Here is a 14,878-nt window from a genome sequence, read left to right as displayed (position 1 = left end):
AAACTGTACAACTCGAAAATCTAAGTATTTATTATATGACAGACAAGTTAATCACAAATATTTAAGTCTTAGCTTAACACTTACCGGGGTAATCATCGTTTTGTTCTCAATACAATCAATCAATACAATTAAGAATAATTCGCTAGTCAATGCTTACTGATATGTAATGTATTCTACTTCGACTAATCACACAGAATTGACATTTACATTGTATGTTCGAGCTCTAAAATCGACTGTGTGTCTTGTGTTATAGTTTGTTACTACACCCTTCATTCCTCCCTCTTTGTCAGCTTGAAATTCGCAAAACCTGGTATTTCAAATTCCAGTTCTGCTGAAAAATTTCTTTCGACGAAAACAATAGCGTAAAACTGTGAACACTCGTGAAGGCGCTTAAATACCATTGCTGATAGTTTTCAAGAAAGAACGCAAACAGTTTCGTTTATATGCACAATACTTGACAGACATAATTTGCAATTACTCACTAACTGTATTTGAAAGACATAATTTGCAATTACCCACTAACTGTATTTGGTTTTAAAAAAACTGGCTATCTGCGAACTACATTCATCGGATCACGAATGCAGTGAATATAATAATTATTTCCTATGATCTGGAGAAAATGTAAAATATCTGTGTTTAGAGCTAGTATTCAGGCATTACACACAAATACAAGGCTTACATTTCGATAGAGGCCACTATACAATTTCGAGCGTAAAATTGCATACATGTAGTACTTGTTCAATTTAAAATGGGTCAAGTTTACTTGGAGCGACCAGTTCAAAATTACAATCTTTATTGCATATAACGATACTATAATAGGACGGACATACACCATCGATTAGGACACTGAACCGTATAATTATGTAGACTAATGTTCATATTGAAAATGTCGTCATTGTCCACCATGTGCAATTAACTCTGCCACGTCCAATTGGATATTTAAACTCAAATTTTATTTAATCTTTATTCTTCGTTTGCAATAAAATAAAAGGTTAATGTGCTCATGCGTAAACGTTTTGCTCTAACGACTTCTTCTAAACAAACGTCACTAGAATAACTTGCGTTACCCTGTTCCTTTCAAAGTTGTTCAAATCGTTCTGCATATTTTAGTATCCAGAGCTAAATAGGATGGGGGTTATCGTTTTCTCTTGCATGTATAAAGTGAAATGATTTAAACTATTCTCGTCTTGTTCCGCAAGCCCAACGATTTAGTTTTTAGCATGTAACATCGCATGGTGGTCTAATAAGTTTGTTCAAATAACGTATTTTTATTTATACATTGATTTCTATTAATTAACATCTTTTCCTCTGAAACCGTATGGCTCTGATGTTTGGAACTAGTATGTAACATAATAAGATGGCAATCAACCAAGTTTGTTTATATCTTGCCATTCAGACCATGTCCTGTTTTTTTATTCAACAAAAACATGACCGTAATTGGTCGTTTTATTTGTACGGATAAAGTGCAACATTGTAAACGCTCGAGAATGAATATGTTTTCCCAATCATTATTCAACTTGCTCAAACATTTGTTCTTATGATATCTCGTCTGATTTCTAAAATTGTTACGGAAAAAAATAACACAAGTTATTCAAGCTGATCAAGATAATTCAGTGTCTTCGTGTTTAATGTGACCTATCTTTAGCATTTGCTGTCTTGTGTTAAGATATTAAAATACTGAAGTCTTACCTATCAGGTACCAAATCAGTATTTCAAACAAACAAATGATTTGAAAACAAAATATGCTATAAAGTCAAGTAGCGCCGTATATATATTATGAAAAATGCCGACATGAACCAACAATGGAGGAAACCCGCCTTTGGCGTTGTATTGGGACGGACAAGCCATTGACCGGTTGAAAGTGTCCTCTTTAACTGATCGATATTGCATGTTTCATGACATTAGAGACTATATTAAACACGGCCAGTGAGACATTTATTGCGCGGTAAGAACTATAATTTACATCGACGTCACAGGCCTGGTCATTCCCCTAAGGATGTCTTCCGTCCATTAGTGAAGAGAGATTTGCAGAAAACGAAAACGATCGACAAAATGCGTAAATCAGTGTTTTTAATAACTTAAATCACGTTTCGGTAATGCAGAAACATTCAAATAACTGTTATTAACAAAAGATTTAATTTTATTTTATGCTTTCCGGTGGAAATATCAGTGAATTAAAACTGATAATTTCACTGTTTCAAATAGTGAAAATTATCAGTGAAAATTATCCATAATTTTCAATGTTTACTGTGAAATGACGTCATTTTTTGACGAAATGACGCCATTATCCAAGCGCAATTCTTTAGTTAAACTCTTTAACAATATATATAAACTGTGAAAAAAGCATAAAATAAAAAGAAAATTTGTTGAAATCGGTGGATTATCGATTTTAATTCACGAGTGATCATAGAAAATGATATTTTCACGAGTGGCTGCGAATCCAACAAATATCCTCGATATTGTGGTAGAGAAGTGCTTCCCCAAAATCTCATTTGTCATTATAAAAAGCGCGTGGTATCTTTTTAAAGACTTCTTTATTTATGTGAGGATTTAAGTTATTGTTTACGTCACATTTGCGCGCGGTCTCTGTTTTCAGCTGATTGTATCTGTTTAAGTACTCCCGGTAATTGTGTACGTCGTTTGACATTTTATAACAGTTGCTTGGATTGTTAGTTAAACAATAAAGTTTTTGAAAAGCCTTTATTCGGGTATGGCATTTACCGATATAACATCCTTGTGAGATTCGCGGACAATCGGCATTTAGTTGACCGTGTGGCCATTGACTATTTGAAGGCGATTGACATGTTAGGTGCGCGGACACTAACGTGCAAGAGAACAATGACACGACAGCTTATTACAAATTAATCCAGCAGAAAAGTGGCCATTTTTTACTTAACCCGACATTGAGGTGTATATCAAATGCTAAAAGTGTTTTTTGTTAGGGGACATGCTACTGATGAAGAATACAAATGATGCCGAGCTGGTATCTTTAAAGGTTTTGAGAAATTCAAGATGGCGTCCAAGATGGCGGCAATTTTCAGTCTTTTTTGTTTAAAAATATAAATATGCATTATTTATTTTTATTATCGAGCAAAGCGTCTTCTAGTCACGGAATACACTTAGGTCCATCGTGGTTACACATTAAAATCCAGAGGGCAAGAACGCGATAGTACGATGACGACAGTGCGACAATAAGATGGCGACAATGCGGTAGTAAGATTGCGAGAACGCGATAGCACGATGACGACAATCGATAGTCATATCGTATTGTCGCCATCGTATCATCATATTGTCGCCATTGTACTATCGCATTGTCGCCATCGTATTGTCGCACTGTCGTCATCGTATTGTCGCATTGTCGCCATCGTACTATCGCGGTCTCGCATTCTCGTATTGTCGCCATCGTACTATCGCACTGTCGCCATCGTATTGTCGCACTGTCGTCATCGTATTGTCGCACTGTCGTCATCGTATTATTGCGTTCTCGCCTTGTCGTATTGTCGCCATCGTACTAGCGCACTGTCTTTATCGTATTGTCGCACTGTCGTCATCGCACTGTCACATTGTCGTCATCGTTCTATCGCGTTCTCGCATTTTCGCCATCGTACTATCGCATTGTCACCATCGTATTGTCGAACTGTCGTCATCGTATTGTCGCATTGTCGCAATTGTACTATCGCGTTTTCGCATTCTCGCCCTCTGGATTTTAATGTTTAACCACGATGGCCCTAACGGTATTCTACGAAAGTCAGGCTATATATGAAAGTTCCCGTCTCTCATAACATATAATTACTAATTTTGTCAAAAAAGGGAAATGCTATTTTTAAGAAACGGAATGCTAGAGTATACTTAGATAATTCTAGTGCTGGAATAAAATGTATCAGCCGCCGTGGTTTCCGTAGACAGATTATATGCGTTGTGCCTACAATGAAATGCCCAGTTGTATACAAAATTGGAGACCATGATCATTGTAAACCGATTTAAATATAACCTAAGATCAGACATTAACTTTAAAATTATGAGCCTGACATTGTTAAACCTTTTTGCCTTAACTATAGATGAGGGCAATATGAACTATATTGACGTCAATGTTGATGTGAGCCTTGCGCTGTGAAAAGGGGGTTTAATGCATGTGAGTACAGTGACGTCCCAGATTAGCCTGTGCAGTCCGCACATGCTTATCAAGAAACTTTTCGCCTTAACTGGATTTTCGCAAAGAAAAGACTTCCTGTAAATAAAAAATATAATAAAAGAGAAAAGTTTCCTCCCTGATTAGCCTGTGCGGATTTTACAGGCTAAACTAGAACGGCACTTTACGCACGTGCATTTAACCCCTTTTTCCCGAAGGTTTAGTGATGATTAATGAAACTGTACGTTTATATGCGAAGTATAATACCCGATATTAATAATTTAAATATTGTAAATGTTCCTTGTATATGCGTTGTTCGTATGCTTGAATGCGTGACCTAATTTATTGTCTTTGTTTATGCTTAAGTAGTTGCTATAGGTGACGCTCCTTATCATAGTTCTTATTTTAAGCAATACATGAACCTTAACATGATTTATAAGCAGATGGACTGTTAAGTAATTTCGATCATGTAACGGTAAACATAAATCATTTCATGTCCCGATCTTGTATGTGTACAGAACAAGCTATGGCCATGTAAAATTGACATCTTTTTCTTTGACTTTTCTGACATGCTCTGTAAATAATTGATACGTAAAAGGCTTTATTGAGCCAATATCGGAATCATGCATGTGACGCTTTCCAAAACAGATGTTGGACCATTACCGCGAGACTCGTGGGTTGTGTTAATTCCAATGAGAGCGTGGGGAAATGTAAAAATATATCGTCTAATCTGCACTCTGTATTTGCAGAGTATGTTTTTAAGAATTAATGGATTAGTATGCAAAAATGTGTAAACTTATATTTTGTCTATGATCGTCCTTCAAGTTACATTTGCTTCTAGAGGAGTTGTTTAAACGAAAGTGTTTACATTGTTTAATTAAACGAATACGAATTTATTTGTTGTTCTGGGAATTTCTAAATTATAAAATACATTTGGTGTAAAGCATTTCAGCGAATGTGGGTACCAACGATGGTGAATAACAAACGTTTGTAATTGTACGTTCAAGACGTCTGTCAAAAGTTCTTGACTTTGTAGAATTAACAAACTGTTCATAATTACTCTGTATCTTTAGGTGCATACTTGCACTAATTGTCGTCGATAAATGGACATCTAGCGACTTTGCGGAAAGAAATAATAATTTCAATTAAAAAATGTCGTTAAGTTAAAAAAAAGACATGTTCGGGGATGACGTCATAATAGGTTGAGGTTTTAAAATTATTAATTCGTGGATGTTTATGAAGTGACTAAGATTCATGAAAATGACTTTTTGGCTTAAGGATTGATTAAGTTTTTAATTGTCCGCTAGTTCGATTAATATTGGATTGTGTGCTTGTCAAATCAAACGTTTGAGGACATATGAGTGAGTTCTTTCTCTTTCCTCCTAATTATATGAGTCGCGTTCTGAGAAAACTGGGCATAATGTATGTGCGTAACGTTTCGTCCGATATTATCCTGTGCAGTCCTCACAGGCTAATCAGGGACGACACTTTCCGCCTAAATTGAATTTTTGCTAAGAAGAGACTTCATTTAAACGAAAAATGTCATACAAGCGGAAAGTGTCGTCCCTGATTATACTGTGCGGACTGCACAGGCTAATCTGGGACGACACTTTATGCACATGCATTATGCCCAGTTGTCTCAGAACACGACTCATATATCAGCTGTGCTTCCTTTTATAGATATTACTCTTGCAAACCTTGTACAATTTATATGTATCTATGGGAATTGTTAACAGATGCTTCGTACATTTTAGAACGGAATTGTCTTAAGTAGTACTATCTGCAAATTTAGTTCTTAAAATTATTTAAAACATATAAATAGTGTATTCGCATTCACCGGGATTCTACGTCGGGACCGAATTATGTGAATTACTACTCTGCCACGTCGATAAAAAGTTATTATTAATTAACATTATAATATTAGACGAGAATGCGTTCAATAAGTTCGCACCATATCAGTTGAGCATCGCAAATAAAGCTCGAAACTCGCCTTATACGAGAAAAAGGCGGCAAATATAGAAAAACACGGCCAATACGGGAAAGGTCGACAAACACCACATTCAGCCAATCAGAAACCAGGAAAAACTCGGCCTTATATGAGATTCTAAAATTTCGACAATTTTGGACGCCATTTTGAAGTTGCATGCTTAATTTTGGTGCAAAAGTTTATATCTTAAAAAAATATAATATTGCAGTTAACCAAAAGGCTCGCGACAACAATCAGTTGTTTCATACCTTTATTGGCTACAGCAATTTTCACAGTTATCAATTATTATTATTGTCTGTCTTCGGTTTTGCTTTGCCTTCAATTGATAAAACGCCGCGCTCATAAAACGTATTGTTAGCTTTAAAAAAAATCAACACAATAACGCTCAGGCATCCATGTAGTTCACAGTTTCGCACGCGGAATAAATTCAGCACGATTACAAATAGTCCGCTCTCTTATCCGATTCGGCATTTGAAAATATCCAATTATTTGTCTTTCCGGCAATGCGGATAAATCAATAATATAACAAACATCATCCTGTAAAACCTGTGATTCGGAAGTGAAATTCAAGCTTTTCTTGCTGAATAATATTAATCCGTTAATTAATAAAATTGTCATTTATTAGTTGAATTCATATTGGCTTTGTAATGGAGCTTCAGACAGCCGTATTGTCCTTCGGCCTGCGGCCTCAGGCCTATGCGGCTGTCTGAAGCTCAATAACAAAGCCAATTTTAATTAAACTAATTAATAGCATTATATTATAAGCATTATCACCGGAACAGGTAATTCAAAACATAGAATCTGAAAGCGTTGCATACGCTATTCATTTATTCAATTTATATCGATGATTAATATATATGTCTAATATATGCCCTAGTAATAAGTTGATTTCGCTAATCATTATATATAATACATATCTTGTTTTGGAATCCATAACAAAATACATCGCGTAAATGATAAAGCGTTTTTATAACGTTTTTAATTGTTTATTTTACCGACAATTAACCACAGCGCGTTGCATACATCCCTTAGAGGTGCAGTGATGGCGTCTGAACTCTTTCTAAAACAAGAAAACTAATTTTATTCATCTTATTTAAGCCATCTCAAGTATTTGAAACCTTTTTTAAAATATGTTACTTTGCAAATAAATACATTTTTGTTCAGTTTTTTATATGTTTTTTTTAATACATGTTCTAAAATTTGTCACTTAGAACCTCTTACAGACATTAAGATAGACACGTATGTTGCATCGAAGAAGAAATAGGCGTTTGGTGCAATAAAAAAATGAGATAAGTGACGCTATTAAATGTTTTCAACGGAACGTCCATAAAATACATTCATCCTGACGTTGGGCTGCTTTGATCATGATTATGTTTGAAGTCAGTCAAATTGTGCGTGTATTTCGATGAACGTTTGAGGACAATCTAGATACAAAAAACATTAATAACAGCTACCATACGAGAATTGACGCCATCTGAATTGTCATGGCAACTTTCAACATGCAAACTCCTCGCGATCTGTTTGAATTGAAATTCACATATATGCAAATAAACTGTCCTAACAAAAAGTTTCATACATTTTCCTCATTCAGGACCTGTAATACGTGAATAGTGAACAGTGTAGGATCGAATTTCCTGAGCACGTTTGCATTTACGTTACTACTTAAATGATAAACAAAGTGAACGAAACTCATGTTTTTTTATTCGTTACAGTTTAACAATGAGTAAGGTGATTATAGAAGAGATCGAGTTTCTGTCCGGATATGAAGACGAAGACGCCTCGTCTCCATGGGAGCCAACCGAAAATAAACAAACTGACATGGAATCTCAGGTAGGGGAGATCGAGCACAGTTGTAGGACGTTTAATATTTTTTCAATAATGTTATAAATCAATATAAATATTATGATTGTTTTGTAAGTCCATTGTTATTTCGTTTCTAGGTTACCCACTCCAAGGGCTTGGCGAAAGTTGTTGCTGTCGCGGCCATCTTGTTTCTCGTGCTGTGTGTTGGGCTGGTGGGCGTTTCCCTAAGAATGTCTGAAGACATTGACAGTAAAGGTAGGGACCATTAGAAAAAGCAGTTTCTATTAATCGATGCTGATTGTCCGATATACAATCGCATACAGTAAACAGCATGCGTCAACTGAATTATGTCCACTAAAACACATATTTTAGTACGGTGGTGTTGAATAAACAATTTTCTGTTCTTGTTTTGCAATTAATTTTAATTGGACTTTATCCCGGATGTAACATTTATATTTCCGGTACTATAAATATGTCAACTGAGATCATTGATTTCAGTACGTGGTTTTGAATAAATAACTCTCGCTTTTATAGCTTTTGGTATTAAGTATAATATGGCTGATTTTTATTTGTCATGGTCCACGTGGACAATTCCTTATACTGGATGTAAAACGCCTGGTCTTTTCTGGAACAAACACTTCACATAATTGGCAACTGTCAAACGAATCTTCATACATAGTTTAGTAAGAGTTCACATGAAATAACATTAACAACCCGCCTAACATAAAAAGCAAAACAAAATGAAGTCAATGAATGGATGTTTCGTGCGTAAATCTATATTCCGCAAATCATGTTTTCAGTTATTGTCGAAATCGTGTCACATTGCTATGGATTCGGTATGAATAATATATAAATACATGATTTGACTATTGTCAATAAGTGATGCTTCAGTAATAACCAAGGTCCCATACCTCCTTGTTAAGAGTCGTGACCCGAGGATAAAATATCCCGCGAGATCTTATTCACATGTAAATAATTAAGTAGGGATCAGAAATATAAACGCATGTAACCGTTTAGAATGATTGGCTTCTGTCTGTATATTAAAGATGTATGCTTAGTTAAAATAAATTATAAATTAAAGATTAATTATGGTTGTTTGTGTTGATTTTTGTTGGAAATATTTCATGATGGTTTCAGCATAATGTGGCAGCACGCTCACTGTTGGATTCAACTTCAGAGTAAAGTGTTTTTCTGTTTTTGAAAAATCAAACACCTACCAACATGTTGTGAATTTACTTATACAGAAGAGTCTAAAGCAAAGTTTTTACCGACTTTGTAGAACTATATCCCGTTAATTATTTATTCAGTTAAAATCGTAATGTGACCTGATGTTATTGATTGAATAAAGTTTAGAATATTGTATTATTGTTATTTATTGATGTTATTATTTCACACTATAAACGATTTTTTTCTAGGATAAACGATCTTCTGAATGCTTTATCGTGTGGAATTGAATATGTAAAAAGCATAAATCATACCAGAAATTTATGTTAAGATATTGTGACCTTTATATTAATGTTCAATAATCAACTTCGAAAATACTTGTCAAATGTAATATGTGTTGGTAGTTGTTGTTTTTTGTTGTTGCTGTTGCTGTTATGTTGTTTGTTTGTTATTGTTGAAGAAGGTTTCTTTGTCCAAAATATAAACATGGCCAGCTTTTATCTAAACACAAACAAAACAAACGTATGTAACAACAATATTGTAGAAATTTTTGGTTACCAAATATAACCACACCACGGATACATAAACACGTATCTAAAAGCGTATTTCGTTTCCTATCCCTTCATCTGTATTGAATTTTTAATGATTGTCAACACGAAGCCTCAAATGTCAATTGTAATTTCTGTGTGGAGTTTTCGGGAAATTTGATTTAATTGATGACTACAGACTATCTTGTATAGCCACTCGGAATACTTTATAAAAGGACTTGACTGACTATAGATAACACGTGTTTGCCCGATGGTAGGAAAGTTTCTTCCTAACACTAGCTCGTAAGGGAATTACCAATAATCGACCATTATTAGAGCGACGTAAACATAACTCTTCCGAGCCCTTGCTTAATTGTCAATGTTAGTCTTGTGGTGTATACATTTGCGTCCTGAAATGGTGATTTATACATGGAGGTGCCGAAATCAGACGTAGTTTGCGCGGAGGATATATTGCAATATTTTGAATAATACGCTAACGTAAATCAAGTTTTTTTTAAAATTAACTTCAAATGAATTTCACTTGTCGTAAAGGAAATAAGTGCCAGTCGTAGTTAAGAGTTAGAAATGTGTACATGAAGCTGTCCGGCGTGCTGTGTGAATACAATATCCGTCCGGCGTGCTGTGTGAATACAATATCCGTCCGGCGTGCTGTGTGAATACAATATCCGTCCGGCGTGCTGTGTGAATACAATATCCGTCCGGCGTGCTGTGTGAATACAATATCCGTCCGGCGTGCTGTGTGAATACAATATCCGTCCGGCGTGCTGTGTGAATACAATATCCGAGTATCTTCCGAGACTTCGTATGCATTTCACCGATTTTAATTACGAAATACTAATCACAAAAAAATTGTTTCATTTAGACTACATGGAGAGTGTATCTTTGAAAAGTTGTTGCCTTTGTTGAAATTTACGACCGACATACAAACAAATGTAAAACGAGGGTATAGATTCAACAACTCATAAATATTGAACATATTAATTGTTTAACGAACAAGCAAGAAATGCGAATCTTTAGAGTGATTATTTCACATGTGATGATATGTATGTACTCGTAAAGGAAAACAGTTCACGATGTGGCGCGAAACAAGGAAGATTAGTTTTAAACCAAACGTAGTTAGTTGTAAATATCAATATGTCAACTGAAAAAAATGATTTCAGAACTGCGTTTAAAAAAAAACACTCTTTCAACTGAAATTCAGAATGAATATCATTAATGGATGCTGCGTATCGCACGATGTTTACTTTATTTCTAACCAAAGGAACCAAACGTTTTAGTGAATCATGTAATTGTGTATGTTGCTACAATGGCATAATTATAAAACGAACCAAAATAAACTGTTGACTCTGAACGGCGAACTCTTTCAAAATATCCTGTCTTGGCTGATTTCTGCAGATTGTCGAGCTGTTTAAGAACATAAACCGTACGATTTACACGGACTATTTTGAAGTATCTATTGCATTCTAATCTTAATTACAACATGCTTGTTGTCAGTTATACGCCCAATTTAGCTCACACAGGAAGTGTACTAGAGTTTGACAGAGTAGAAGTGTTGTCGGAGAACATTGACAATGCGGATGAGTTTTTTCTTGCCCCGATTTCAAGTCTTAACGAACAGGATGTGATCATCCTAGATCAGAAGGAGAAGCAGCGAAAGCGCCTCGCCTTCGCGGTGGGGCTGATATCCGGTGTGCTATTAATAGCTAGCGTTGGCCTGATTGTTCTCTCGTTGTATATGGCCAAAGAAATAGACGTGACGGGTAAGCAAGGGACGGAAACGGGACCTGTTCCGAATGTGCCTTTTGTTTTACAGGGAGGAATCGTTGCTTTCGCTTATGGTTCTGCTATATCTATGTCTTATGTTGTGATTAACAATTGTGTGTAAAGTCGGTAAAATAAAATCAAATACAATTACCAAAAGTCAGTGTATACATTCAAAATATTAAGAAAACTACTCTTGCGTATGCTAAAATGTGTCTTAACATCGCAAAGTTAAATTTCCTGTTGATAATTTTTTTAAGTGTGCATCTCATGTTATTTTATTTACTGTTAAAAAGGCGTAAATCATATTTATATTATTTTTCTTACATGTTGTCATCTTAAAAAAAAAAACTTGTATACCGATTCACGTACTTAATTCAATATATGTTTATCTATTTGGATTAATCATAAGCCCTAAACGAAATTCAATACTTTTCTCTTAGCAAAGCGTTTTATGCAGCTTTTTAAAATAGAATTCATACATTCTTTTGTAGCACATCATTTTTTTTCATATAGTTTTTGCAAATGAGTGAATAAACCCCTTTCCATAAAAATACAAATATATAGTATCGGAGAATGCCGTTTTTTTTTATTTTACCCATATATTATCGACACTAAACAACGATGTAATGATTGCGCTATACATAATAACGACATTGTGATCCATAATTCTCGTAAATTAATTCAAGTATAAATGAGTCGGGTTCTGAGAAAACTGGGCATAATGCATGTGCGTAAAGTGTCGCCCCAGATTAGCCTGTGCAGTCCGCACAGGCTAATCAGGGACGATACTTTCCGCTTTTATGACATGTTTCGTTTAAAGGAAGTCTCTCCTTAGCAAAAATCCAATTAAGGCGGAAAGTGTCGTCCCTGATTAGCATGTGCGGACAGCACAGGCTAATCAGGGTCAACACTTTCCGCACATGCATTATGCCCAGTTTTCTCAGAACACGACACAAATACGTTGCAACCGATTTAAGTGAAGCAAGCCACCCTCTCAATTTGACTTGGAATACCGGATGAATGCAGTTAGGGAGCGTAACACAATCCTTATATGACAAATCTGAGTTCTTTAAAACGTACGTTGCCTATATATCGCGTTTTAATGTTTTATTGTTAGCGCATCTTTATATAAACATCAATTTAAAACATTTCAGCAATATCGGTATGATGCAATTAACGTTTGCTATCGCGTTTAAATGTTTTATTGTTAGATCATCTTTATATAAACATCAATTTAAAACATTTAAGCTATTTCGGTATGAAGCAATTACATCAGAGGTTATTTTGGAACTGCATTTCGGAGCCAGTCGATAACTTCCAGCGTCTCGTATCGTGAACATCCGACCAGTTTGCCAAAATCCGGGAACACGCAATTTCTCCAAAATAATTGGTGTTTCGATTATCACCATCATTCTTCGAGCTGGCGTCTGCGCTTGAAAACAATATATGAAAATATACATGTATTCCAGCAGATGTATGGAGACTTAAATGACAACTTATTCGATTGCGAAGTCACATTCTCAACAATCTTGTACGCTTTATACACAACCACATTTAATTTAATGAGAGCAAGACGGATTACGGTACTTTGCATAAGAGTGACAATATATTTACAATTGTTAGAGAAACATAACTATCTTTGTGTGTTATTTACGTTGTTAAACTAAAAAAAAAGGTTTCGCGATTGGGTCCTTCAATATACTATTTCTTCTGCATTTTTTCATAAAGTATTTGGACAAGAAAAATATCCAATCCCTGCTGTATAAGACCCGTACATTGAATTGTCTGAAATACAGGACCCTGTGTGTCATAAATGCGATCCGTGTTTTGCTCACACAAATACTACATATTATTTTTAAGGCAAATACTTTGGTACATAATGTCATTCGGTGCAAATGTTCTCTTTTCAGTGAGGAATTCCAACGAAATGCTTCAGCGATACAACGAACAGATGTCCGACCAAGAGACCGCTTCCTTCATGAATACGACAACTCCTTCTTGATCTGAAACACAGCCACGAGAATAAACACAGGACCTCAATATACTTTGGAATACTGCGTTTCCAGATTTTACAGAAAGCACGATGTTCAATCCATGCATGGTGTTTGTATTATTCTATGCATATATCGAGTATATTTAACAATGTGCCACTTATATACACCCACATGAACATGCAATTCGGAAATGGTTTTGCACTAATTCGATTGACACTCCATTGTTTTCCCATCAATAAATCAAAGCGCCGAAGGCACTGAAGTTGTTCGCTATTGCATAATTTAAGACGATATTTATTTTTCAAAATTAATCGCAAGTTTGAAATGAACACACGCCATTCAAACTTGTAAAGAGTGTGTCATTACGCACGGGTCGAGCTTTGTGTGCACTTTTTATCATCCCATTTTTTTCATAGAGATAACTTAGACAAAATAACAACAACAAGGCCCTTTTCGGACGTTCTGAAAGCAAACAAAGTATGATGTAAGTGGTAGTGAGAACTGAATATATAGACAATTTGCAATCACCATCATATTAAATGAATATTGCTGGAATATCGAATACCTATCTCACTAAGAATATAATTTCATGATGAAAGTTCCCTGTACAAAACTTTTGATTTTTGACACCAAATACAAATTCAAAATATACAATAAGATCATTGATGAAAATAAATATAAAAAAAATAATCTGCGAGCAATACTTTTTACTACCGAATTAGGTTATCATCAAGACAGTCCTGTTGACCCGTACATTGTTGTTTATGCATTACTTGTAACCCTAGCAGTTCACACGGTGTCAACAACTCTGACCTAAACATAGGTATAGCGCACTGCTGCGCTTTTTCGGCGTATCTGTTTTACTCAGCTTTTCATCTTAACGACATTTACATAACGCCAGCAGACACGCATGAATATTTTCAAATATTTCATAGGCTGATTCGAGATAAAACCTCTGAACTTTGGCTACATCACTGTGTCTGTGCTCAGCGCAAAGGATGTAGCACTGTTCAGTGTAAGAAATTTCGGACTACTCTCTGTATGTTCAAACGGAACAAATTGTGGCCCAGTTACAATTACGCGTTAAAATCTATCTCGCAGAATATCAGTTTTGCTTTCAAGATGAAGCAATCATTACCAAAATAGTATAGTGTCACGATAAGAGGAAACTCGTTTAATTATCCAACCCCAATGTTTGCCGTACTCGGTCAGCGCGTCTGGAAATCGTTCCTGAACGCCTGGATAGGCTGCCCTAATTTACAAGTTTGCTATTTTGAATTCAATTTTGTATCGAAAAGCATTGTGATGAAATGAGCCATTTACAATTCGAAATGAATCTTTAATGACCCTCGTCATGCAAAAATGGGTCTTATTCCATAAACGCCTATCATATATATAGCCCACTCAGCCAGCGCATCTCTCAGTCTGGTCAGGAGATACATAATGAGACCATAACATATTGAGTGATGTTATAGCGAACAGCATCGCC

The 14,878-nt window shown here is 35.4% G+C and overlaps 1 protein-coding gene across 1 annotated transcript; it reads left to right on the top strand.

The window, feature by feature from the left end:
* Positions 1–2,853: 2,853 nt before the first annotated feature.
* Positions 2,854–13,564, top strand: LOC127860359 (uncharacterized). Its single transcript, XM_052398385.1, has 4 exons — positions 2,854–2,908; positions 7,829–7,946; positions 8,057–8,174; positions 13,306–13,564. The coding sequence occupies exons 2-4, from the start codon at positions 7,836–7,838 to the stop codon at positions 13,395–13,397; spliced, it is 321 nt and encodes a 106-aa protein (XP_052254345.1). The 5' UTR covers positions 2,854–2,908; positions 7,829–7,835; the 3' UTR covers positions 13,398–13,564.
* Positions 13,565–14,878: the final 1,314 nt, after the last annotated feature.

Source organism: Dreissena polymorpha, chromosome 15 (genome assembly GCF_020536995.1).
Source record: "Dreissena polymorpha isolate Duluth1 chromosome 15, UMN_Dpol_1.0, whole genome shotgun sequence".
Lineage (NCBI taxonomy): Eukaryota > Metazoa > Mollusca > Bivalvia > Myida > Dreissenidae > Dreissena > Dreissena polymorpha.
The sequence above is the reverse complement of the archived record's forward strand: the minus strand, read 5'-3'. Positions and strand labels throughout refer to the sequence as shown.

Bases quoted from the DNA above. Each gene is read 5' to 3' on its own strand.
- LOC127860359 (XM_052398385.1), top strand. From the start codon at position 7,836: ATGAGTAAGGTGATTATAGAAGAGATCGAGTTTCTGTCCGGATATGAA. The intron at 7,947-8,056 runs GTAGGGGAGATC...TTTCGTTTCTAG, and splicing joins AAACTGACATGGAATCTCAG to GTTACCCACTCCAAGGGCTT. The intron at 8,175-13,305 runs GTAGGGACCATT...TTCTCTTTTCAG, and splicing joins TGAAGACATTGACAGTAAAG to TGAGGAATTCCAACGAAATG.